This window comes from Tympanuchus pallidicinctus, unplaced genomic scaffold (assembly GCF_026119805.1).
Source record: "Tympanuchus pallidicinctus isolate F22 unplaced genomic scaffold, pur_lepc_1.0 scaffold3, whole genome shotgun sequence".
NCBI classification, from domain to species: Eukaryota; Metazoa; Chordata; class Aves; order Galliformes; family Phasianidae; genus Tympanuchus; species Tympanuchus pallidicinctus.
The window spans coordinates 59,260,363-59,283,071 of record NW_026294747.1 but is presented as its reverse complement, the minus strand read 5'-3'; the positions used below and the strand labels follow the sequence as shown (position 1 = coordinate 59,283,071).

Genomic DNA, 22,709 nt, shown 5'->3' with positions numbered 1-22,709 from the left:
CACACCGTATCCCTGTTCCCAACTCTGCACGCTGTGCCCAGTTTGGGCTGCCTTGCTCTCTGGGGACACAGCACGGCTCAGCATGGCACAGCACAGCACGGCATGGCACAGCTTGGCTCGGCAGAAGACGTGGCTGCTTGGTACAGCACGGCACGGCACGGCACAGCTTGATTTGGCACGGCTTGGTTTGGCCCGGCTTGGCGCAGCTCAGCACGGCACAGGGCAGCCCAGCTTGTCTGAGCACAGCTGGGCTCAGCACAGCACACCTCGGCACGACACACGTCAGCTCTGCTGGGCACAGAATGCCTCAGCTTGACACAGGACAGCCCAGCGTGGCACGGCTTGGCACGGCACGGCACAGCTTGGTTTGGCACAGCTTGGCAAGGCTGAGCACGGCAGGGGAGGACTGCCTCGACACGGCACGGCTCGGCTCGGCTCGGCTCAGCACAGCACAGCACAGCACGGCTCAGCACGGCTCGGCTCGGGGCGGAGCGCTCAGCCCAGCCCGTCCCATCCCGCCCCGCACGGCGCTGCGCGGCGGCCGCCGGGAGCTGTAGTTGCCGCTGCCGCTTCCCGCTGCCAGGGCCGGGCCAGGGCCGTGCGGCGGCGGCTGAGCCCCGTGGGCGCTGCGCGGGGTCCGACGCGGTCCCGGCGGCGGCGGCGGCGGCGGTCGGTCCCGGTGGGGCGTTGGGGGCGGCGGGCGGCGGAGCGCCGCGGGCGGCGGGGAGCGGGGAGCGGGGCCGGGCCCCGCGGCGGCGGCGGCGGCGGCGGCGGTAGGAGCGGCGGAGATCCGCCCCGAGACGGCGGTGAGAGACGGATGGGAGGTGGCGGCGGGGCTGGGGACAATGGGAGAGCCGGGAGGGTGGGGAGGGGAGGTGGGGGCTGCGGGGGGTGGGAGGGACGGGGGGTGACGGGAGGCAGCGGGAGGCGGTGGGCGGCGGGCGGTGTCCAAGATCCAGGCTGGGGGGTTCCGAGCTGTGTGTTTCCCGTTGGCCCCCTCCCTCCTCCCCCCGCCTCCCTTGCAGCCCCCCCTGCTGTGAGGCCGACGGCAGCACCATGAGGGAGAACTTCGACGCCCTGCTGGCCCTGGGTAAGGCTCTGCTGCCCGCTGCGGGCTGTGCTCCCGTGCCCCGCACCCGGCGGCTCAGCAGGGCAACGGCCCCGACCCTGGTACCCTCACGGTGCTGGTCCCGCTGGTTTCCCGTGGCTCAGCTCGGCCCCATCCTGTGCAGGTGTTCCCATCGCCAAACCGGAGCCGGTGCCGCAGGCGGAGGAGCTGTGTGCCGGGGCACAGCTGGAGGACGGCGAGGCACCTGGATGTGCCGGCTCAGGTGGGTGCCAGGGCTGTGGGCGAGCGCCCGTCCCTCACCGGGGTCTGCGTGGGGCCGGGGCAGCGCACGGCACTCAGCTTTATCGTGTATCCCCCAGCGAGGCTGCTGGTGCCCAAGGAGGAGGTGCTGCCCGAGGGCGATGCCGATGGCAGCAGCACCACAGGTGCCACGCAGGGGCCCGAGCTCGGCTGCTCAGGTGAGGGGATGTGTCGGCACACGACACAGCTGGTTGCGGTGACGGCCGCTTGGCACCCGTGGTGGTGCCGCCTTGCCTTGGTGTGGGGCACACCGGCAGCGCTCTGTGCCCACAGAGGACTGGCTGGTGCGGAAGGTGAAGGTGGAGGAAGAGGATGAGGAGTGGGCGGCCGGGCTGGGCGCTGAGGCTCTGTTGGCGGGGCAGCCCCCGGGCAGCGCCTGCAAGCCGGAGCCGATGGAGGAGCCGGAGCTGCCGGAAGAGCCGGGGGAGCTGGGCTACGGCACGCTGCCCGCCTTCGCGTGGCCGCTGCTGGGCGAGGGTCCGGCCGGCGCCTGCCAACACTGCTGCTGCGCGGCGCAGTGCGGGCAGTGCGTGCCCCCGGCCCCCGCCCCGCCGCGGCCCTTCGCCTGCGCGCAGTGCGGGAAGGGCTTCGGCAAGAAGGCGCACCTGACGCGGCACCTGCGGGTGCACACGGGCGAGCGGCCCTATCCCTGCGCGCAGTGCGGCCGCCGCTTCCGCCAGAAGATCCACCTGCGCTCGCACCAGAAGACGCACACGGGCGAGCGGCCGTTCCCCTGCTCCGAGTGCGGGCGGCGCTTCCGCAAGAAGACGCACCTGGTGCGGCACCTGCGCACCCACACGGGCGAGCGGCCCTTCGCCTGCGCGCTCTGCGGCCGCGGCTTCGCCCACAAGCAGCACCTGCTGCGGCACCAACGCCTGCACGCCGAGCCGCCCGCTGATGCCGACGCCGACGCCGACGCCGACGCCGAGCCGCCCGCCGACGAGAAGCCCTTCCCCTGCCCCGAGTGCGGGAAGAGCTTCAGCTGGAAGAAGAACCTGACGTCGCACCGCCGGCTGCACCTGGAGGGGCGGCCCTTCGCCTGCGCCGAGTGCGGCCGCGGCTTCAGCGACAAGCGGCACCTGACGGCGCACCTGCGCGGGCACATGGGGCTGAAGCCGTACGCCTGCCCGCACTGCGACAAGACCTTCAGCCACAAGCCCAACCTGGCCACGCACCAGCGCACGCACACGGGCGAGCGGCCCTTCGCCTGCCCCGACTGCGGCCGCGGCTTCGCCCACAACCAGCACCTGCTGCGGCACCTGCGCGTGCACACGGGCGAGCGGCCCTTCGCCTGCCCGCAGTGCGGGCGCTGCTTCAGCTCCCGGCCCAACCTCATCGCCCACACCAAGGCGCACGCGGGCGCGCGCCCCTTCGCCTGCGAGCAGTGCGGCCGCGGCTTCAGCCGCAAGTCCCACCTGGCGCGGCACCAGGCGGTGCACACCGGCACGCGGCCCTACGGCTGCTCCCAGTGCGCTAAGCGCTTCAGCTCCAAGACCAACCTGGTGCGGCACCAGGCCGTGCACACCGGCCACCGGCCCTACATCTGCACCCAGTGCGGCAAGAGCTTCAGCCGCAAAACCCACCTGCTGCGCCACGAGCGCACCCACAGCACCGCGCCTGCGCCGCAGCAGGGCTGGGTGGCACCGGCGCCGGCTTCCGCCGCGCTCTGCCCCTGAGCGCCGTCCTGCATTGGCACCGCAGGCGGGCGAGGGATCCGGCGGCTCCGGCGTGGGATGGGCGCTGTTGGTGCTGCCGCCCACCGTGGACCCCAGGAGCTGCGTTGCGTCGTGGCACGGGTGGGGGCAGAGCCGACGTGCTCCTGTGGCACGGTGGAAGGTGGCAGCTCCCTCCGGGCACGGCGATGCTCTCAGCCGCCTTTTCCCTGCATGCTGGCTGTGGGCTCGGTGCCGCTGCAGCCCGTCTCCATCTGGGGTGCAGCTCAGTGGCTCCAGCGCCCTGAATGCAGCACCGCCGGTGGCTCTTGTGGGCTCCCACCCTGCCCAGGCACGGCCGGCTCCACTGTGGCAGGAACCAGCCCTAAATGCCAATAAAATGCCCTTTGCCAAGTTTTCCTTGGGGACGTCGCGCCGGAGGGACAGCTGCACGGGGAGAGGGTGGCACAGAGGACGGGGGCTGAGCAGTGTTGGTGCTGCGGGGCAGCCGGGGTGCAGCGTCCCCAGGGCAGACGCTGGGGGCTGCGTGGGGTCCCAAAGGCCCCCTGGCTGCTGGTGGTGCAGCAGCAGCTTTGTGCCCGAGGGCTGTTTTCCCCATGTTGTGCGGTGCGCTGAGCTGAATCCGCTCTTGTTTGCTTGTGGAACCGCGAGCGGGAGCTGTGCAGGAGCACACGTAGAATCGGGCTTTTATTGGCACGGGGCAGAGCAGGACGCAGCCCCCGGGCGCAGGATGAGGCCCCGCTCCGTGCTTCACTGCCCGCAGAGCCCCTGGTGCGACCGTGGCTGGGGGCCCAGCTCTGCAGCCCCTGGACTCCGGTTTATCTCCTCTGCAGGGCTGTGGGGCTCCCGGCTGCGTTTCCTGTTATTTCATTTTGATGCCGGGGGGCCGGTGGCCACGGAAGGGAGGGGGCCGGGGCTGTGCTTGCTGCCGCCCTTCCCTTGGCACCGGGCACCTTCCGGCCCCAGGATGGGTGCAGCCCCCGGGGGAAGGGAAGTGCAGAGGGGCCACAGTGTGGGGCTGCCGGTAATGGGGGACTGGAGTGGTCGCTTGGGGGCAGAGGGGACATGGGGGGCTGGCCCTGGAATCTGCACTGAGTTGGAGCCAGGGGATGTCCTGGGTATGCAGGCACTGCGCCTGGGGCTCTGCAACATGCCTGCTGAGCTTGGGAGCAGGGACATCACTGGCTATGCCAGTTAGAGTGAGGTGTGAGCTCGGCAACGTGACCAGGGACACTGGTGATGGCAAAGCTGTGGGCACAGCTGTGGCATGGTGATGGGACCAGGGACACTGGAAACGACGAGACTGTGGGCACGGCTGTGGGATGGGCATCTCCAGGGACATTCATCACGAGAAGGCTACGTGCATGGCTGTGGCATGGGGACGTGACCAAGGACATCGCCTTCGGTGAGCTTGGGGACCGGAGACACCACTGGGACATCAGTGAAGGTGAGTCTGTGCACAGCTGTGACGCGGAGACGTGACCAGGGACTGTGATGGTGGTGAAGCTGTTGTAGTGCACAGTTGTGGTGCAGGGACATCAGCTCCAACTGCTGCAGGGCTGTGGCCCCCCGGGTGCGCAGTGCCATGGGAGCAGCCCTGGTAGCACCGCAGCACTGCTGCACTGCTGTGGGCCTGGGGCTGTTCCCTGGGAGCAGTGCCCCACCTGCTGCACCCAGCCAGCGAGAGCTGTGGGAGCTGGAGGACACCAACCACCCTCTGTCCTACTCCTCTGCCTGCCTGCCTGTCTGCTACTCCCTTCCTTCCTCTGTCCCATCCATCCACACATCCCTTCACTCCTCTTCCATCCATGCATGCATGGATGCGTCCACCATCCATCCCTCCACCCATCTCCCCATCTCCCCCTCCTTCTCTGTGCCCCATCTATCTGTCCACGCATCCCATCTATCCATCTGTACCATCCGTCCCCATCTATACCCATCTGTCCGACTGTCTGTCTATCCAGGCACCCGTTTTCCTTCCCTCCCTTCCATCCACCCAACTGTCCCCCCTCTGTCTGTCTGTCTGTCCCCCCCGCCCCACCGCTGGCGCAATGCCGCTGTGTGCCGTTCGCTCCGCCCGCTGGTCGCCGTGACAACGGGAGGCGGAGCCGAGGGGCTGCCGGGAGCCGCCGTTCGTTGTGTGCGGGTGGAGGTGGGGGTGAGAAACGGGGGCACCCGAGAGGGGTAGGAGCACAGGGGTGGGCGATCTGCGAGTGCACACGGGGGTCCCACCAGCCCTGAGCAACCCTCGCACCTCCCTGGGGCATCCATCCCTGACTGTCCATCCCTGAGCATCCATCTGTGGGCATCCGTCCCCAAGCATCCATCCCTGACTGTCCATCTCTGAGCATCCATCTCTGGGCATCCACCCCCAGGCGTCCATCCCCGAGTGTCGATCCCTGAGCATCCATCTGTGAGCATCGCTCCCATCCCACTGTGTCCGTCTCTGAGCAGCCTCCCCCGGTGTCCCCGCAGAGCTGCGCTGGCGCAGTGCTGGTGCGGATCCCCACAACCCGACATGGAGACACGGGCAGAGAAGGGTGAGGAGGGCGACGGCGCGCGCATCACGGCTCAGCTGCTGAAGGCCAGCACCGGGGAGTTCGCTCTGGAGTCCATCCTGCTGCTGAAGCTGCGCGGCCGCGGCATCGCCGACCTGGGCTGCCTGGGCGACTGCACCAACCTGGAGTGGCTCGACCTCTCCGGCAACGCCATCTCGCAGCTGGGCCCCCTGGCCGGCCTCAAAGCCTTGGCCGTCCTCAACCTCTCGCGCAACCGCATCTCCAGCCTGGAGCCGCTGGGCTCCTGCGAGAGCCTGCAGAGCCTCAACCTGGCGGGGAACCAGGTGAGCAGCCTGCAGCAGCTGCGCTGCCTGGCCGGTCTGCGGCGCTTGGAGAGCCTTCGGCTGCGCGACGCGCTCGGCCAGCTCAGCAACCCCGTCTGCGCCACCGCCGCCTACCGCACCGCGCTGCCCGAGCTGCTGCCCGGCCTGCGGGACGTCGACGGCGAGCGCGTGTCGGGGCGAGGCAGCGAGCTCTTCCAGCTGTGCCGCGACCTCGACAGCTCGCTGGGACGCGGCCCCGGCCCCGCGCCGCCGCGCGCCGCTCAGCCCTGGGTGCGGGCGGGGTTCTGGGAGCCGCCGCCGCTGCGCCGCAGCTCCATCGTGGAGGAGGCGTACCGGCAGTTCGGCGAGGCGCTGCGGGAGTGCCGCGAGTTGGGCCGGCGAGCCGATGACACCATCGCGCAGGCTGAGCGGGCGCTGAGCGGGCGCGCCGACCCCGGATCCTACGTCTTCTGAGCGGCCCGAAGCCATCGAGGCGGCCGTTCCGCTCCGTTCCGCTCCGTTCCCGTTCTGCGGGCTCCCGGCTCGGGGGCTCCACGGGGACCTGGGATGTGGGGAACGGACTCCTGCCTTGGCACCAACGCTGGCAGGTTTTGGAACTGACCCCAGGCAACCGTCCTGCAAAGAGGGATGCGGACCTGGGGGCTGCGCGTGGGGACCGAGGGGGGTTACGGGGTCCTGCTGCCGGGGAGCAGCTGTGCAGTAAATGTGCCGTCCCTGAGGTCTCTGCTGCTTTGTGCCGAGCCCCTGAGCGTCCCCATCCCTCCTCCCCAGCCCACCAGTGTGCCCACAGAGCAGAGCGTGGCTCCGAATGAGGGTGGCACAGCCCACCCCATTGCCCCGCACACCGAGATCCTGGGTAGGAATGAAGCAGAGAAACAGAGGCAGAGCTGGGGTTTAATGGTGCATGCAGACACTGCCAGGAGCTGGGGGGGCGTTGCGGGACGACCTTCCCTTCTCTGCACAGCGCTGAGGGGCAGCAAGCTGGGGGCTGGGGGCCCCGTGTCAGCATCCTCCTCCTGGGCTGGGGATGTGGTGGCTGCAGGACTGCAAAGAGGGCACAGGGGGTGCTGAGGGCTGTTTGCAGGAGGAGCCCGCTGCCTGCAGCTCCCCGTGCTCACCAGAGGAACGTTCCAGGTGGGACTTACCGTGCGTGGGCACCTAGGCTGGCAGCCCCTTGGAGAAAGCAAACATGCCAGGCAGATAGAGGGCATCGCTCGCCTTGCCGGCCTCCTCCACAGCCCTGCACTCAGCTTCGTCACGTTGCCTGATCTCCTGCAGGGCAGAGCACAGGCGCTGGCGTCACTGTGGGCTCCCAGAGCACGTCTCAGAGCTGAGCCCCCCCTGGGGAGAGCTCACCTTCACGGCCAAGTGGTGGCTGGGGCCACAGTTGTAGTACTTGTCCAGCACCTTGGGGACATTGCTGTTGTCAAACTTGTAGCAGGCCAAGCAGGCTGGCTTTCTCTGCGGAGACAACACGGCCATCGCCACCGGTGCCAGCACTCAGACCCCACCACCAGCCCTGGGGACATCCCCCACAGCCCTGCAGCATGGCTTTCTCATCACCCCCAGCACCAGCAGCCGTGCTGGACAGGATGGGCACATGGCAACAGGGCAGGAGGGAGGGAGAAGGGGTGAAACCACCCTGTCCCCGTGTATGGAGATGGGCACTGGCTCGAGGGGTGCAGCCCCCACCTCACCCTGTTCTCCATGATCCTGCAGTTCTGTCTCTTCTGTGTCTGCTTCCTGCATGCCGTCTGTGCAAGGTTAAGGCGCAGCTGGACGAATGTCCCGGACGAATCCACCTGGTGCAGGGGAGATGTGCCATGAGAAGTGAGGGGGGATGGGCTGTGGGCTGTGCCTGGCTCACCAGAGCTCATCACAGGATTATTGGGGTGCCCATGGAGTGAGGAGCTGCTGCAGTGCCTCGGGATGGGCAAGGATGAGATGGCACCAAACCCGGCTCCAGTGTGCCAGCAGGACCAGGAGTAGGAATAGAGGGACCCCAGCCCCCAAAAGTGACCCCAGACCCAAAAAGTAACCCCGGGCTCCACAGTGAGGCTCCCAACCCTCAGTAAAAACCCACCCTGCAGCCCTCAGCTGCCTGCTGGGGAGAGGACAGGAACGGGACGCCGTGTCCTGCCAGGGGACAGCGGGGCACCAGGCGCTGTTCAGTCCTACCACAGTGCGGTTAATGAGTAGCTGAGCCCCACGCCGTGCCAGCAGGCACCACTGTGCCAGCCCACCGGAGCCCCGTGGTGCTCTGCATCCCCAGCAGTGACACCACGCCACCCCCGTCCCCCCACTGGGTGGCAGCTCGCCCCTCGCCCCACACAATTCCACAGCCACCCTGCATGAGGGCCCCCGTGCCTCCCCAGCACTCACTCTCTCGACGGCCCCTTCCACCGACTGCTCCCTAAAGAGCTGCTGGACGTTGCTGCGGCTGTGGAAGTAGTCCAGCACGTCCTTCACCACGCGCCGCTGCAGCGGGCTCTGCCCGGCGGCCGCCAACGCCAGCACGGCCACGGCGATGCCCAGCAGCCGCTTCATCCCCGCCGCGCAGCCCCGCCGGCCTGCTGCCCACCACCGCTTGTTGATTTTGGTCTCTCATTAACCAATTTCCTGGGAACTGCCCCTTTCCGCCCATCGGACGGCCCTGCGCAGCCCCTGCAGAGGAGGGGCCGCGGCGGTGGCCAGAGGCGCGCGGGGATGGATGGCGGCAGCCTTGACCCCATCGGCATCGTCAGCTCCGTCCCCGGCACGGCAAAGCCCAGAAGTGGGGAGAGGTGAAGGGGAGCAGAGCCAGGGCGCAGATGTGGGGCAGCACAGCAGCAATGGCCCTGGGGCTGCTGGGGGGCCCCAGCCTGAGCCCCACAGCGGGGATGGGACGGCAAACAACAGCCCAAAGCCCCCCGCTCCCAGGAGCCCTGCAAGCAGCAGCACAGAGTTGGCACTTCTGGGGCACTTTCTGGGTTCTGCCATTCGGTGCAGTCCCACGGTTTACAGTTTTTTCTCCGCTTTTGGCTGCTTTCTGTAGAGTTTTTTTCTGGATTGAAAGGGCTGGGTTTGTCTCCGAGCCAGCAGTGCTTTCTTCCAGCACTGTGTGCAGGTTGGGCATCGCAGCAGAATCATAGAGTGGCCTGGGTTGAAAAGGACCTCAAAGATCATCCAGTTCCAACCTCCTGCTGTGTGCAGGTCGCCAAGCACCAGACCAGGCTGCCCACAGCCACGTCCAGCCTGGCCTTGGATGCCTGAAGGGATGGGGCATCACAGTACAAGGCCATAAACCCATCAGAGAGCACTCATGGGGGGCGGTGGGGATGGGGTAGGGTTGCAGGACCCAGCAGCATCACTGTGTCCAGCATTGAGTCCAACCTGGCTCCAGACAGGGCAACGCAGGAGTTACACCATGCAGTGTCCAAACAGCTCCAGAGCAGCTCAGTGCCAGCCTGACGGACCCCTCCTCTGCTCTCTGAGGACAAAAGGCAAGCAGGGAAATCCAGGAGCAGCACAGGGCCTCATGCCTTTTGCCTGCATCCTTCACCCCAGAGAAGCGTGCCACTGTGCAGGCAGCTGGACTATAAGGAAACTAATTGGCTGACTTGTTTTAACCACTGCTGTGATAGAAACAAACCACGAAAGCCTTGTTTTAATGAAGTTAAGACCCAGAAGAGGCTGAGGGGGGGGGACCTCATGGCATTGCCAGCCAAGAACTGATCTTCAGTCAACTCCTCATACGTGCAACCTCACACACAGCAATGTGTGCTCCTACGCAGGTGAGGACAACCACCCTCAAAGCTGCCAAAGTGATGAAGTGGAGGAAGTCTGAATCACAACACGACTAAAGGTGTCTTTGAAGGCGGGTGCTATTGTCTGCAGCGCTGGGCAGTGGATGAAGTGGGGGATGGAGGCTGAAATGGGAACTGTAATGCAATGCTGTGATTCACGTCCCACTGCTGTTGTGTAGATGAGCGGGATGACATTCAGCACGTTGATTTCTTTGTGATACAAAATGGTGACGAGATGGGAGTTGGTGCAAAGGAGCTTGGGGGCTAACGATGAAACAGCAGCAATACTTAATAATACATGGGGACAACATGGGGTACCTGAACAGCTCCAAATCACAGCAGGTGACAGCAGGGCCCAGCCTGACCTCCATCTGGAAGGGAAAGGGAATAAAACTCTGTTGTTGGATGCGTTGTTCATTGGGGGCAGTCGGCCCCGAAAACTGGGAGACATTGCAGAAAGCTGATGGGATTCTGGGGGTGTCTGCTTCACGATGGAGTGAGATGGCCTGTGGGGTAAATAACAGTGGGAAGCAGGGAAGGAACGAAGAGAGAAACCAAAGAGCAGCAGGATGCAGCCAGGCTGCTGGAATGCAAGCCACAAGGTGAGGAACAAGAGGAACATCTTGAGGTCTCAGGGAATTCATTTATTGCCTTCTGAGCAGATAGCAGAGCTGCTTCTGTTGTGAAGCGTTGGAGGACATCGAAGCATTCTGTGCTGGCAGTTGGGGCCACAGCAAAGCCAGAGGTTAAGTTTGAGTGTGTGAGTTTTTGCATATGCCAGAATGCCCTTCACCTCCCATGGGATGGGATTGGTTGAGACCTCAGACACCTTATGATAAGAACAAGATGCGGCTACTGTAATGATGTGGCAGCACAAATGCTGAGCATTCGAAACCTGGCACTGCTGTGAGCGTGAAGCTACAGGGGAAAAAAGTGGGTTACTGTCATCTCAAGGCAATCCTACACAGGACAGCGCAGAAATTATGGGATTAATTGATGCAATTATCAACCAAGTGGTGGTTTTCCACTGCAAGGCCCACCGATCCAACACAACAAAGTCATCAAAGGGAAGAGAGGAGCAGATGAAGCTGCCAAGGAAACGTCACTGTCAGTAACGAGGAGCCTCGCTTCCTGAGGCATTCCAAAGTATTAGGACTCCTGTTTGTATGAAAGCACGGGGTGAGTGGGCAGAGCTGCCATCAGAGCTCTTGAGGTGTGCTACAACAGCTGAATGGTGGGCAGCACCTCATGGGCAGTGAGTAGTGACCCCTCCAACAGTGACAGAGTAAATGGAAAGGACACCTGAGAGTGCTTGTGTGGGGACAGAAGCTCATGCTGAAGCAGGAGGAAGACATGCTGTAGGAATCAATGCTATGGACTGCTACAAGTATTGTCCAGAGGCACAGGATTTGTCTTATAACCCTAAAATTAAGGGTAGATCTTCCCCAGTTGAGTTAAAAAGAGCTTCTGTATGCGGGGAATCTTGGCAAAGGGATTTGTTTTGTGAGTTACTGAGGTGTGATGAGTGTAAATATCAGCACTGGCTGACTCCTCTCTGGGTGCTTTGAGGCACTCTTGTGCTGAACCAACAAAGCATGAGAAATACTCAGAGTTTTACTGGAAGAAATAACTACTGCAGGATTTGGCATTCCAGGAGGACGACCAGCAGATAGAGGACCTCATTTCCTAGCAGAAATCACCCAAGGAATAGCTGGGCTCCTGCAAATGAAGTGGGACTCACACACCATGGAGACAGCGGTCAAGGGGTCAGGTAGAAAGAAGGAACCAAACATTAAAAAGGCAGACTGGAAAATTACATCAAGAAAAACATTTGAAACAGGTGGAAATTCTCCTTTTGGCATTGGCATTGCTGAGAACTGAAACAACCCCCAGAGTCAGGGAACGGGTTGGTCCTTCTGAAGTCATGCATGGGAAACCATATCCTACAAATCTGACTGGAGAAGGCGATCAGATGCATACGGCTGGTGACCAAATACTGAGCATCTCTCGTCTTTGGCAAGGCTTCTTCCTCCCGTCCACAGGAGGGAGGGAGGATGCAATTAAGTGCTCCAGGAGCTCTGGACCTTGCTTTAAACGGAGGGACCGAGGGCATCTCTGAGCTTGGAACAACAAACCTTCGGCCCAGAGAGGGCCAGGATCTGGTACTCGTGAGGCAGCAGAAGGGATTGACTCGTGGGTTCATCGCACCAGGACAAAGGCAGCGCCATGGGAGGCGTGAGGAGCTGCAGAGATGGATTTCCTGAGGGTAAACATCGAAAGAAACACACGAACTGCACCTGGAGCAGCTTGGATGCCCGCTCCGGGCCGGGCTGCGCTCCTGCACTCCTTGACTTTGCAGCCCCAGCGTAACTCCTCCAACCCCTCCTTTATGCGTGTAAGCGCGCAGAGCTCCCTACAGAAATAAACGAAGAGAACCGAGGGGGGATCCTGCGCGCTGCCTTGGGGCGAGGCAGACACCTGAGGGGTGGCGTGGGAGCTGTGGGATCAGAACGGCTGGTAAAACCACCAACAGGCGGCTCAGGTTGATAATGGCGACCGCTGGGTTCCCTGATTGAAGCTCATCCGAACCCCCGGGATCCCCCAAAACAAACTAAACCTCCCATTGGTAGCGGGCAATCGGGAGGGGGAGGGAGAGTGGGACGCTCTGGCCCACTTCCGGTATTCTATGGTAGCACTTCCGGGCGCTCTGGCAGGGCTCTGCTGTCTATGGTGCCGCGCGCTACTTCCGCCCCCCTCAACCCCCCTCCCCACCCCGGGCCTACGAGTGCCGCCGCGGGACACGCGCGCTGAGCCGGAAGTGCGGGGCGAGGCGTTCTCGCGAGACTGCAGGAGAGCAGCGGCCGCCTTTTCCTTCCCATCCTCCCCCCCCCTCCCGCCCCCCCGCAGTCGCGCGCGCGCCTCCCGGCGTCGCCGCCGTGCTGACGTCACCGCCGCGTCTACGTCAGCGCGTCGCGGGACGCCGGCGGCCGTGAGTTCCCCCGGGGAGGCGGCCCGGGGCTTGGGGGAGGGGGGCGTCGCCACGGCAACCCAAGGGCCCGGCCGGGCCCAGGGTGAGGGGGGCGGGCCGGGGGGCGGCGAGGCCTCGCTGAGGAGAGCGGGAGGGGACCGGGGCGGTGGCCGGGCTCCGGGCGGGGTGGGGGGCAGCGACCGTACCCGGTGCGGGCCGCCCCGGGGCCCTCCGCAGGCCGCCCGTGGGATGAGGCCCGGCCTCGCCCGCTCCCGCCGCTCGTCCCGTTCGCCCCGGGGAGCAGCCGAGGGCCGCGTCGCGAGGATGGGAGCGCTGAGGAGATGTCGTGTGGAGCCCCCGCCCCGCGGCACCGAGGCTGAAAGGCGGGCGTCGGCCGCGGGGCCGTCGTGAAGGAACTTCTGCCACGCTTCAGAACTCTCTTCTCCGTCTGTCCCAAAGCTGAGACATCTACAAGCAACGTGGAGTGCAGGCCTTGAGGCCTGGAGGGTTGAAGAGCAAGGGGGAAGGCAGGAAGGCAGACAAAAGGCCTCAAAGCCTTCAGACCAAAGGGAGATCTCAGGGCCAAACAGGGCTGGTAGCATACAGGGAGGCCAGGGGGTGCAGGTGTGTGAAACCAAGAGGATGGCCTGGAGGCCTGGAGAGAGGCCACAGTCTGGCCAAGAGACCTAGAGGCGTGCAGACCCGGAGGTAGGTCTGGTACAAGGCATAGAGACGTATAGAGATCAATAGACCTGGAGTTTAAGAAGCTATCCAGTCTAATTTTGAGAGGCAGACACATCTGCCTGGATACTTAGAGGCTTGCCAAGAGGCCTCGAAGCCCCACAAAGCAGTCCTAAGCAAGGGGATCCCAGCCCCCACCCCCACTGCACTCACCTCTGCTGGGCTGGTCCCCTTGTGATGGTTGATACGTGATGGATGTGGTTAAGAGTATCGCGGTGTCACAGTGTCTGAGTGGCAGTGCCCACAGGATACAGAGTTTCTGAGCTCTTAGCTGAGTGGCACAGTTGGGTGCTCTCAAGGACCCAGAGCCATTAGTTTCAGCAAACTGCATAAAGCACCTCACAGCCCAACCTCCTTTCACACTGAACCACTAGTACTCTCAGCAGCAGATCTCCCCGAATAGCCCTCCTAATTAGGGGTAGGTGCTTATCAGGTCATCCCCAATACATCTGGGGCTCAAGAGAACGTATTTCCTTGTAGTAATTGTGGCCCTGCAAAGCTGGGCAAGATTGGTTTAACCGTTGAGCAGGAAGAGAAGTCACACACCCACCTTGCACTGCTTCCAGTCATGCTCTTGTTTGCTCATAAGATGGTGTTTTCATGGATGCTCACGTGGTGTTTTCACACAAAGCCTCACAAGGACTCGAGTTTCTCACCACATGATGTCTGTAGGGCGCAGGCAGCACAGACGTGGGGCCCAGGAAGTATTGAACGTGTGATAGTGTTCTGCTCCAGCCCTGGGTGCTGCTTGGGGACACTGCGGTGTTGCCTTGGATGCTGGGCAGCTGGCTGGAAACGTGACGTTTCCCAGGCTGTGAGATTGCAGTGGTTTCTTGATGCCATCGTGTTCTGTAATCAACGGCATCACTTTTGAATCAAGTGTCCTGTGCTAGCCGGGCCAGGGCTGGGACACGTGTGAACCCTGGAGTCTTTGTGAAGTGATGTGGGACTCGTAGGAGCGCGGTGGCTGTCACCGTGTCCTCAGGGACTGTCGTGTTGGGCTGCCACTGGAGGAAGCAGCGAGCCCTGCGGCCCTTCAGCAAAAGCAGATGTATTTTTTCTGTCTGAGGCTTCCCTAAAACCAGCATCGCTCCGTGAGATGGAATGAAGGCTGCTCAGCTTGCAGCCAGGCAAGCCTTGCGTCTGGGGCACGCAGCGTTGGTGCCAGGCTCTGAGCAGAGCGAGTCCGGCCAGGCATGGCCGCGTTCCGCGGGGCCGTTCGGCTGCGGCCTCCCCCTCCCCGCGCCTACAAATCCCAGCAGCACCACGGGCTGCGGGAGGCTGCACTGTAAACAGAGGCTCTGAACTCAGGCCAGACCCCGCCGCTGGCTCCTTCCTTTCCCCTCCGAGAGCTCGGAGGAGGAGGAGGGTCCAGGCGCCCGCCCAGCCGCTCCCGCTGCGCGCCGCTCCGTGCCGCGCTCACACTGCTCTGCTCTCGCAGGGACCCGCAGCCATTTGGAGGAAGTTGGGGAAGCTCCAAACCGGCACTGGAAGGTGGAAGGAGAGGACAGCCGCCGCCCCGCGTCACCCCGAGAGTCTGCGTCCCCTCCGTGTGCCATCTGGGCCCTGGGGGAACCATGTCTGCGGGGGGGGCTCCCCAGGTACGGCGGGGCGGTGGCGGGGCGTGCTCCATCCCTGAGGGCCGCTTGCAGCGCGCTGCGGGGGGGAGCGGAGCTGCCGATCCTCTTTTGTGCTGCGGCGCTTCCGTGGTGGTGGCTTTTTGGTGGTTTCCCGGGGGCTGGAAACCCCCCTGGTGGTTTCTTGCTTTTCTTGTCGTTTAGAAATGCTGTAACCCAAGGAAGCACTGCTAGTCCTGTGCAAGACTTTTCCTTTTAAATTGTCACTTCTCGAAGTTGTGACAGTCCTCAGAGCGCTGGCTGGTCTCGGTGCCTTGTGCCATCTGTTCTCCTTGCGTTCCTGCCAAACTGCCGCAGAGCTCTGAGGGAGGGAGGAAGAGAGGAGTCCTGGGGAGGGAAGTTGGGTGGGATGGGTGCTGAGCTCTGCAGGAGAGATGCTTTGGGCTCTTACAGAGGTCTCCTCCTCTGGTCCTGACCCTGGGTTGGTTGGGAATTGGGGCTCAGCGGTCACAGCTGCAGGTTGCCTGGGTGGATTCCCCCAGGTCAGGAGGGCGGCGGGCGCGGGGCATCGGCCCAGAACAAGCTCCTCTTGAGGATCTGTGCCAGGCAATGCTCTGCTGATAGGGAAGCTGTGTTGTGCTGAAACAAGTCAGAGGCACAGTGGGAAATATCATGGGGTCCCTGTGAAACCTCCTAGCACCCGACTCCTGCACGAGGGAAAGACCAAGGAAGCGCTCAGGGTGCCAGGATGCTGCCAAGCACTTCTGTGTGTGGTGAAAACGCAGAGAACAGAGAAAACCAAACCGAACCAAACCAGAAAAGCGATGGCCAGCTGCTGAAACACCTCTCCTCTCTCCTGGAGCAGCCTGCCCACATCCTGAACCTGCTGCCTTACCCCAGGCTGAACGAGGTGCCCAGGGCTGGACATGAACTGGGTTCTGCGGGTGCAGAGATCCCCTCTGACCCCTGCACAGGTGAGGGCTCAGGGCTGGTGGGGGCTCACCCACAAGGGAGTGGGTTTGGCGCTGTGTTTTTGCATTCTCTGGAGCGCAGTCGGTGGAGGGGCTGCAGCAGGGCTGGAAGGAGCACAAGGGGGAGTAGAAACCATACATAAATGTGTGCAAGTGTGGCACCTGGGGAGGAAACCCCCCACCTGCGCTGCAGCCGCTCTGGCAGCGAGGCTCCTCTTGTACAGATGTAGCCTTTTCTTCTGTTTGGGAGGTTCTTGTTGTAATTAATTGCATTTTTGTGGTAGCCTTTGAAATCCTGTCATAAAAGCATCAGGTAAGATCTAAGGATACTTGGGCGAATTTGTGAAAGACTTTGGAAAGAACATTGTTCGCCGAGGAACGGTGTTCTCTCTCACCTTTCACTGGAGCACACGTTGCCAGGAGGAGGGAGCGTGGAGCTTGTATTTCTTTTTATCTTTAATTATGCTTCAGGCAGCAGAAGCTTAAAATAGATGAAAGCGATGCCCTGAGGCTTAGTTAATTTTAGCTTATTTGTGAATTAACGCAGGCATCTCCAGCATAATGATGCGTATGCCAAATGCGTGTTTTGCAGTGTGACAGTTCATGGTGACCAGCTCTTATCCCTTCAACCAGGCTACAGATTTTTCAAGCCCGGTGGCTTGTTCGGTATTAAACAGTCGGAGGAGCCGTTCCCTGAAGGCCAGCAGATGCAGGAGGACAGCAAGATCCTCGTGAGCCCCTGTGCAGGTAGGTGTCGCTCGTGTCCTCAGTGGGGCTGCTGGAAATTGGCCTTGGTGGGGGACGATGGTCTTGTTGGAGAGCTGCTTGCAGCCATTTGAGGCCAGCTAATGGGATTCTTTTTGCCATTACTGCTGTCTGCCAGCACTGCACTCACCAAGCCGTGGGGGAATAGGGCTCTGGAAAGGGTCCTAAACCCCCTGGTTAATTAGGGTGCTTTAAGCCAAGCGAAAGACACTGACGTTAATGCTCTGAATCTTTTTGACATCCAGTTGAGCCTGTCCGAACGAACAAGGTGGAGCAGCCTGATGAGAAGCCCGGGGTTGCTGCAGGCTCTCTGGAGCTGTACCCCACCGGTGCCAGCAGCTCCAGCCGCTGGTTCCATGGTGGGCAGCGCGCTCCCGAGCGGGCAGGCACGGAGCGGGACGGCGCGGCTGGCCTCAGCCCGCTGCCCTCCAGGGTGGGCTGCTGGGTGCCCCAGCTTGGCAATGGCCCCTTCCGCTGTGCCCAGTGCGGGAAGGGCTTCCGCCAGAAGCAGAGCCTCATCACTCACGAGAGGATCCACACCGGGGAGAAACCCTACAGGTGCGGGGATTGCGGGAAGAGCTTCAGCCAGCGCCCCAACCTGCTGACCCACCGCCGCGTGCATACTGGGGAGCGGCCCTTCCCCTGCACGCAGTGCGGCAAGAGCTTCAGCCAGAAGGCCAACCTCCTGGCCCACCAGCGCATCCACGCCGCCAACGAGAAGGCGCTGGCGGGGGGTGAGCAGGAGGACGGTGGCTCCGGCAAACCGAAGCTGCGGGCTACGCAGCGCAGCTACCAGGACGACACCCCCTTTGTGTGCCCCGAATGTGGGAAGAGCTTCCGCCAGAAGCCCAACCTCATCACGCACCGGCGCATCCACACGGGCGAGCGGCCCTTCACCTGCTTCCTGTGTGGCAGGAGCTTCAACCAGAAGACCAACCTGGTGACGCACTACCGCGTGCACACCGGCGAGCGCCCCTTCGCCTGCACCCAGTGCGGCAAGCGCTTCACGCAGAAAACCAACCTCGTGACGCACCAGAGCACCCACACTGATGTCCGCCCCTACCCCTGCGGGCAGTGCCAGAAGTGCTTCAAGGACAAGGTGTCCCTCAAAGCCCACCAGAAGACGCACGCCCCACGCCAGCGGAGGTGCCCGGGCCGGGGTCCGGCTCCCACCCTACCCTTCGGGGCTGCACCCACACTGCTGCAGCCAGGCAGCCTGGAGCAGGAGGCTCCTTTCAGCTCCATGCCGCCGCTGCCCGTTCAGAAGATCCCCGAAGGCCAGGAGCTGTACTCGTGCACGGAAAAGGGCTTCCCCTCGAAGGAGCAGCTGCTGCCCACGCAGCAGGCCCATCTAGGGGAGCAGGCCTTCCCCTGCGTGCAGTGTGGGGAGGGGTTTTGCCCCAAGGTGACTCTGCTCCGGCCGCAGCATGGCCCCACCACCGAGGCTCCTGCTGGCTGCGCTGCAGGCTTCAGCCCCGGCCCACACCTCCTGGGGCACCTGGGGGTGCAGCCTGTCCTCGGGGACGGCACGGCCCCCACACCGCCCACCCCCGGAGCGGAGAAGCCCTTCATCTGCAATCAGTGTGGCAACAGCTTTGGCCTGTGGATCTCCTTGGTTGCTCACCAGAAGACTCACGTGGGGCAGAAGTCCTACCAGTGCCCCGAGCACGACAAGAGCTCTGGAGATGAGCTGTCCACCAAATCTCCCCCAGAGAAAGACATGGAGGGGAGAGCCTGGCTGTGCCCCGAGTGTGGGAGAAGTTTCGTGCAGTATGAGCGTTTGGTGAAGCACCGCCAGAACCACCGGGGCCGGGGTCCTTATCGCTGCGACGTCTGCGGGAAGAGGTTCAGCCTGAAGACCAACCTGGTGACTCACCAGCGCATCCACACCGGCGAGCGGCCCTTCACCTGCGGCGTCTGCGGCCGCCGCTTCAACCAGAAGGGCAACCTGGTGACGCATTACCGCACGCACACCGGCGAGCGGCCCTTCGCCTGCACCCAGTGCGGCAAGCGCTTCGCCCAGAAGCCCAACCTCATCGCCCACCAGAAGACCCACTCGGGCAGGCAGCCCTTCACTTGCCTGGAGTGCCCCAAGCGCTTCAAGAGCAAGCTCTCCCTCCGGGTCCACCAGCGCGTGCACGTGGTGGAGCGGCCCCAGAGCGAGCCGGGCCCCGGCCAGACCCCGCCCAGCCTGCAGAGCCACCCCGGCAGCCCGTACCCCTGCTCGCTCTGCGGGGAGTCCTTTGAGGAGCACGGCGAGCTGCAGCTGCACCGGCAGGGCCACGCTGGCGAGCGGCCGCACGCCTGCGCCGAGTGCGGCAAGCGCTTCCGGCAGAAGGTGAACCTGGCTGTGCACCAGAGGACCCACACCGGGGAGCGGCCCTTCCACTGTGCCGAGTGCGGGAAGGGCTTCAGCCAGAAGGCTCACCTCCTCCGGCACCGCCGGACGCACACCGGTGGTGTGCCGCCCTCCTGCTGCGAGGGGACCTGCCCGGCACACCGCGACGAGCCGGACGCCAGCGCTGCCCTGGGGAAGGGACCCGCGCCGCCTGGCGCGCTGCTGCCGCCCTGCTCCCGTGGAGCCGTGCAGGGATCGCTGCCGCGGGAGGAGCTCCGGCCGGGAGCGCAGCCCGGCCCAAACAGAGCAGAGAGCCCATCCGGGGCCGCAGACATCCTTCTGCAGCTGATGCAGGAAGAGCAGCACCTGGTGTCTGGCTCGCAGCACCCACAGGAGGCGCCCGCTGGGCAGTGCCCCTGCAAGTGCTCCGAGGGCGGGGAAGGGTTGGGTGGGAAGCCCAGCCTGCAGCCGCAGTGCTGCTGCGCCGACTGCGTGACCCAGAGGCAGCTGCTGCTGAAGCCCCAGCATGACTGCCGTGCTGAGATCTGGTGCAAGTACGGCGGCTGTGGAAGAAGCTTTGAGGACAAGAGAGTCCTGAGAGTGCCTGAGAGAGCGCACAGCGAAGAGAAAGCCTCGCCGTGCCCGAGCTGCTTGTAACGCGCCCGCTGCCACGCGCCCACCCAAGCGAGGGACCGCACCTTGTTGCTCTTGCGGCAGGGACACCAAACCTGGCTCGGTGGGAGCTCATGCCAGGAGCCAACTGCTGACCGACTGCGGACCTGTAAGAGTCTGAGGCAGGGCAGGCTGCGCGTCCCAGCCTGCGGGGCTCGGGAGGACTGTGGTGGTTCTTGTGAACAGGACACTTGCGAGTGAAGCACCCTGGAGGTGGGGTGTGAGATGCAGCAGGTTGGTCACGAGGCAGTGGATGGACTTGGACACAACGCGCGAGCTTTCTGTGTTTTGAACATACCAAATTGTAAGGCGGGTGGAGCTGAGGAGCAGCAGGTGCCGGATCATGGGTCTGCAGCGCTTCTGCCAGCACCTGTCTGTGAAGAGTTGGATTGTGCGGGGTGGGGAGGAGCTCGGGATCCTGCATGCTGACTTAAGGATCGCTTCTGCCGTGCAGGAGGCCGGGCAGAGGCATGTCTGCTGGGGCCTGGCTCCAGGCTGAGCGTTGCAGTCCTGCAACATGCAGACCTGGCGTGGGGCACAGAGGGGCCTTGGTGGGCTGGGAGCTTCCGCCGGAGCCCTCTGCCCTCAGCATCCAGACTGACGTCCCTCCACAAAAAGGCTGAGGGCCGGAGAGCTGTGCCCCGCTATTGGCTGCCCACCAGCGTGGGCAGAGGAGCAGCTTCGCTGGGGATGAGCGAGCTGCAGAGGGCAGCGACGGGTCCCTTCCTGCCTCGAGGACCCTGGAGGATCACAGCTAAGTATCTCCTCCGAGCCGGGAGGGGTAATACAGGGTGAATATGGGGGGTGGGGATGGGGAATGTAGCTTCCGCTTCTGTACTTGCTCTATGGATAACCTTTCTGAGTAGCGCCTCTTTCTGGTACTCACCTAACTTCTGCATAGATAACCAGGAGTGCCGGGCAGCGGTGTCTGCACTGCCCACAGCTGCGCCCGTGCTGGTGGGCGAGCAGTGTGGAGCTGTCTGGCTGGGGCAGGGCTGTGGGGCAGAGCTTTAGGGATGGGAGCTGCTGGCCTGGAAGCTGTTCCCGCTTGGAAACGCGCTTCGCATAAAAGGGGAAGCAAATCTCGCCTGCTGTGCCCAGAGGGCCCGGCTTGCCGCTGCTCCCCTCGCGCTGTGAGCCGTGCAGCCCCAGCCCTAGCAGCACGCCCCTATCGCTTCGCTCAGCTGCAGAGCCTCCTTGCTACCATGGTTTGGCAAAGACCTTCGCTGAGGACATGCGGGTGCTGTCGGCGGTGCCCGGCGCGATCCTGGGTGCGCTCTGCCTGCCGCCTGCTCCCTGTGTTGTGGGGGCACGGTGTGAGGGAGGCTGCTTGCTGTGCAGTGAGCAAGCGCCTCGCCGGCTGCCCAGCACAGAGGTGGGGTCTCCGTTCCTGGGGATGTCCAACACCCAGAGGGACGCAGCCTGGGGCAGCGGCGCGGTGGCCCTGATGGGCAGCGATGGAGCAGGCCGTAACCAGAGCTGCTCAGCCCCAGGACTTGGAGCGGCCAGGAGGGCACACCGGGACGGCCCCGCTGGACCTGCGTGCTGGGTAAGGATGTTTTCTGTTAGCAGAGTGCCCGGCTGGTGGCACGGCCACGCGAGGGATGGTGGCATCCTGGCGTGGGGTCCCTGGCTCCATCCTCAGGCAGGGAGTGGGCATTGCTCCCTGCAGCGCTCAGCCCCGCTCACCCAGCATCACGCTCCAGCGACGTTTCAGGTCCTTGCAACTCTATTTTTTTGAGGTTATTTAAAATAAAAGCTTACTCACAGCAGCTTCCTGCCTCCTCCTTTGCGGGACGGCACTCTGCCCCTGTCCTGGGGGTGGGAGCCACTCGCCCATCCGTGTTGGTGCGCTTTATAACTGTGTTGCTGGCAGAGCTGCCTGCAGAGGCCTTCTTGGCTTTTGCATCTCTTAGCAAAAGTCTCACACAGCGAAGGGGTGAAGGCAGCAGATCGTCAGTAAAGCTGCATCGGATTGTGGTGCTTCTTAAAGCCAGCAGCTGAGCTGGGGCTGCCCCTCCTGGGGCTGCGCTTTGTCCTCCCCTTCATTCCCCACCAAGAGTCGACAGCCCCCCAGCGCTGTCACTGCTGTGAGTTGTGCATCAAGGCAGGCCCTGGCCCCCACACGCCTGCCCGTGAGCAGCGCCTTCACTTCCCTGCCACTGCAGCCCTGTGAGCGCCGTGGGCCTTTGCTCTCCTTCCCATTCTGTTGGCTGCGGTCCCTGCTGGGTGGCTGGGATGGGATCCTGGGGCGCGGAGCTGCTGGAATGCTGCTCGTTGGGTGCGTGGAGACGTGCAGGCCCTGTCCTGTCCCACGCTGCTCCTTCCCGTCCCGTCCTGCTGCTCCACCTCCCACCAACAGGCAGAAGGCACCTGGGCTGTGCTCCGTATCTCCACTATCCTCACCCTCCCCTGAGCTGCCAGCCATCTGGCTGTGGTCACGATTCCACTGGGAGGGGGGGTCATAGAAAAAGGGGGGTTGGAAAAGACCTTATGAAAGTCTAACCCCCACCCCCACCATGCCTACCGACCACATTCTCCATGCCGCATCCCCAAGGTCCTTGAGCACTCCTAGGGACAGTGACCTTCCCTCCCCCGGGGCAGCTGTGCCAGTTCCAGCTGCTCTTTGGAGAAGAAATCCTTCCCAGTATCCAACTTGAACCTTTCCTAATATGCAACCCGACGTGTCCCTCGTTGTGCCCCAGCTCCCAGGCTCCTGCTGCGAGCCTGAGATCCTCGGAGCCGAGTTCCTGTTTCCATCCCCTCGGCAGCAAAGCGGCCAACTCAGCACGCTGGTGGCACAAAGGCTCGTCCTGCCGCCGCGCTGGGGAAGTGTCAGCAGCCGCTCCAGGAACGCAGGCATGCATGGCCAGGCAGGTCTGGGCAACGGCACAACAGGAAGCTGTGCGGGGTGCAGCAGTGCTGGCAAGCCACAGCCTGCGTGCACCGGGCGCCTGAGGCCTGATCCCAGCAGCGCCCGTCCTACACGGGACCCCGAGCGCTGCGCT

At 63.5% G+C, this 22,709-nt stretch overlaps 3 protein-coding genes across 4 annotated transcripts; 2 read left to right on the top strand and 1 right to left on the bottom strand.

The window, feature by feature from the left end:
* Window positions 1-759: 759 nt before the first annotated feature.
* Window positions 760-21,473, top strand: LOC128086459 (zinc finger protein 585B-like). The gene is made up of 7 exons (XM_052695154.1): window positions 760-806; window positions 1,027-1,090; window positions 1,233-1,331; window positions 1,429-1,527; window positions 1,643-2,982; window positions 17,146-17,400; window positions 17,488-21,473. The coding sequence occupies exons 2-7, from the start codon at window positions 1,057-1,059 to the stop codon at window positions 19,684-19,686; spliced, it is 4,026 nt and encodes a 1,341-aa protein (XP_052551114.1). The 5' UTR covers window positions 760-806; window positions 1,027-1,056; the 3' UTR covers window positions 19,687-21,473.
* LRRC61 (leucine rich repeat containing 61) lies at window positions 4,079-6,589 on the top strand. Its single transcript, XM_052695123.1, has 2 exons — window positions 4,079-4,489; window positions 5,518-6,589. Exon 2 carries the CDS (start codon window positions 5,561-5,563, stop codon window positions 6,335-6,337), a length of 777 nt encoding a protein of 258 aa, XP_052551083.1. The 5' UTR covers window positions 4,079-4,489; window positions 5,518-5,560; the 3' UTR covers window positions 6,338-6,589.
* RARRES2 (retinoic acid receptor responder 2) lies at window positions 6,761-8,470 on the bottom strand. Of its 2 annotated transcripts, none has more exons than XM_052695136.1 (5): window positions 8,267-8,470; window positions 7,582-7,686; window positions 7,241-7,345; window positions 7,030-7,156; window positions 6,761-6,951 (listed from the first exon to the last, which is right to left on the bottom strand). In XM_052695136.1, the coding sequence occupies exons 1-4, from the start codon at window positions 8,429-8,431 to the stop codon at window positions 7,043-7,045; spliced, it is 489 nt and encodes a 162-aa protein (XP_052551096.1). In that variant the 5' UTR covers window positions 8,432-8,470; the 3' UTR covers window positions 6,761-6,951; window positions 7,030-7,042. The 2 variants fall into 2 exon arrangements, with proteins under 2 accessions (XP_052551096.1, XP_052551095.1); XM_052695135.1 differs by having other exon boundaries at window positions 6,761-6,928; window positions 8,267-8,469.
* Window positions 21,474-22,709: the final 1,236 nt, after the last annotated feature.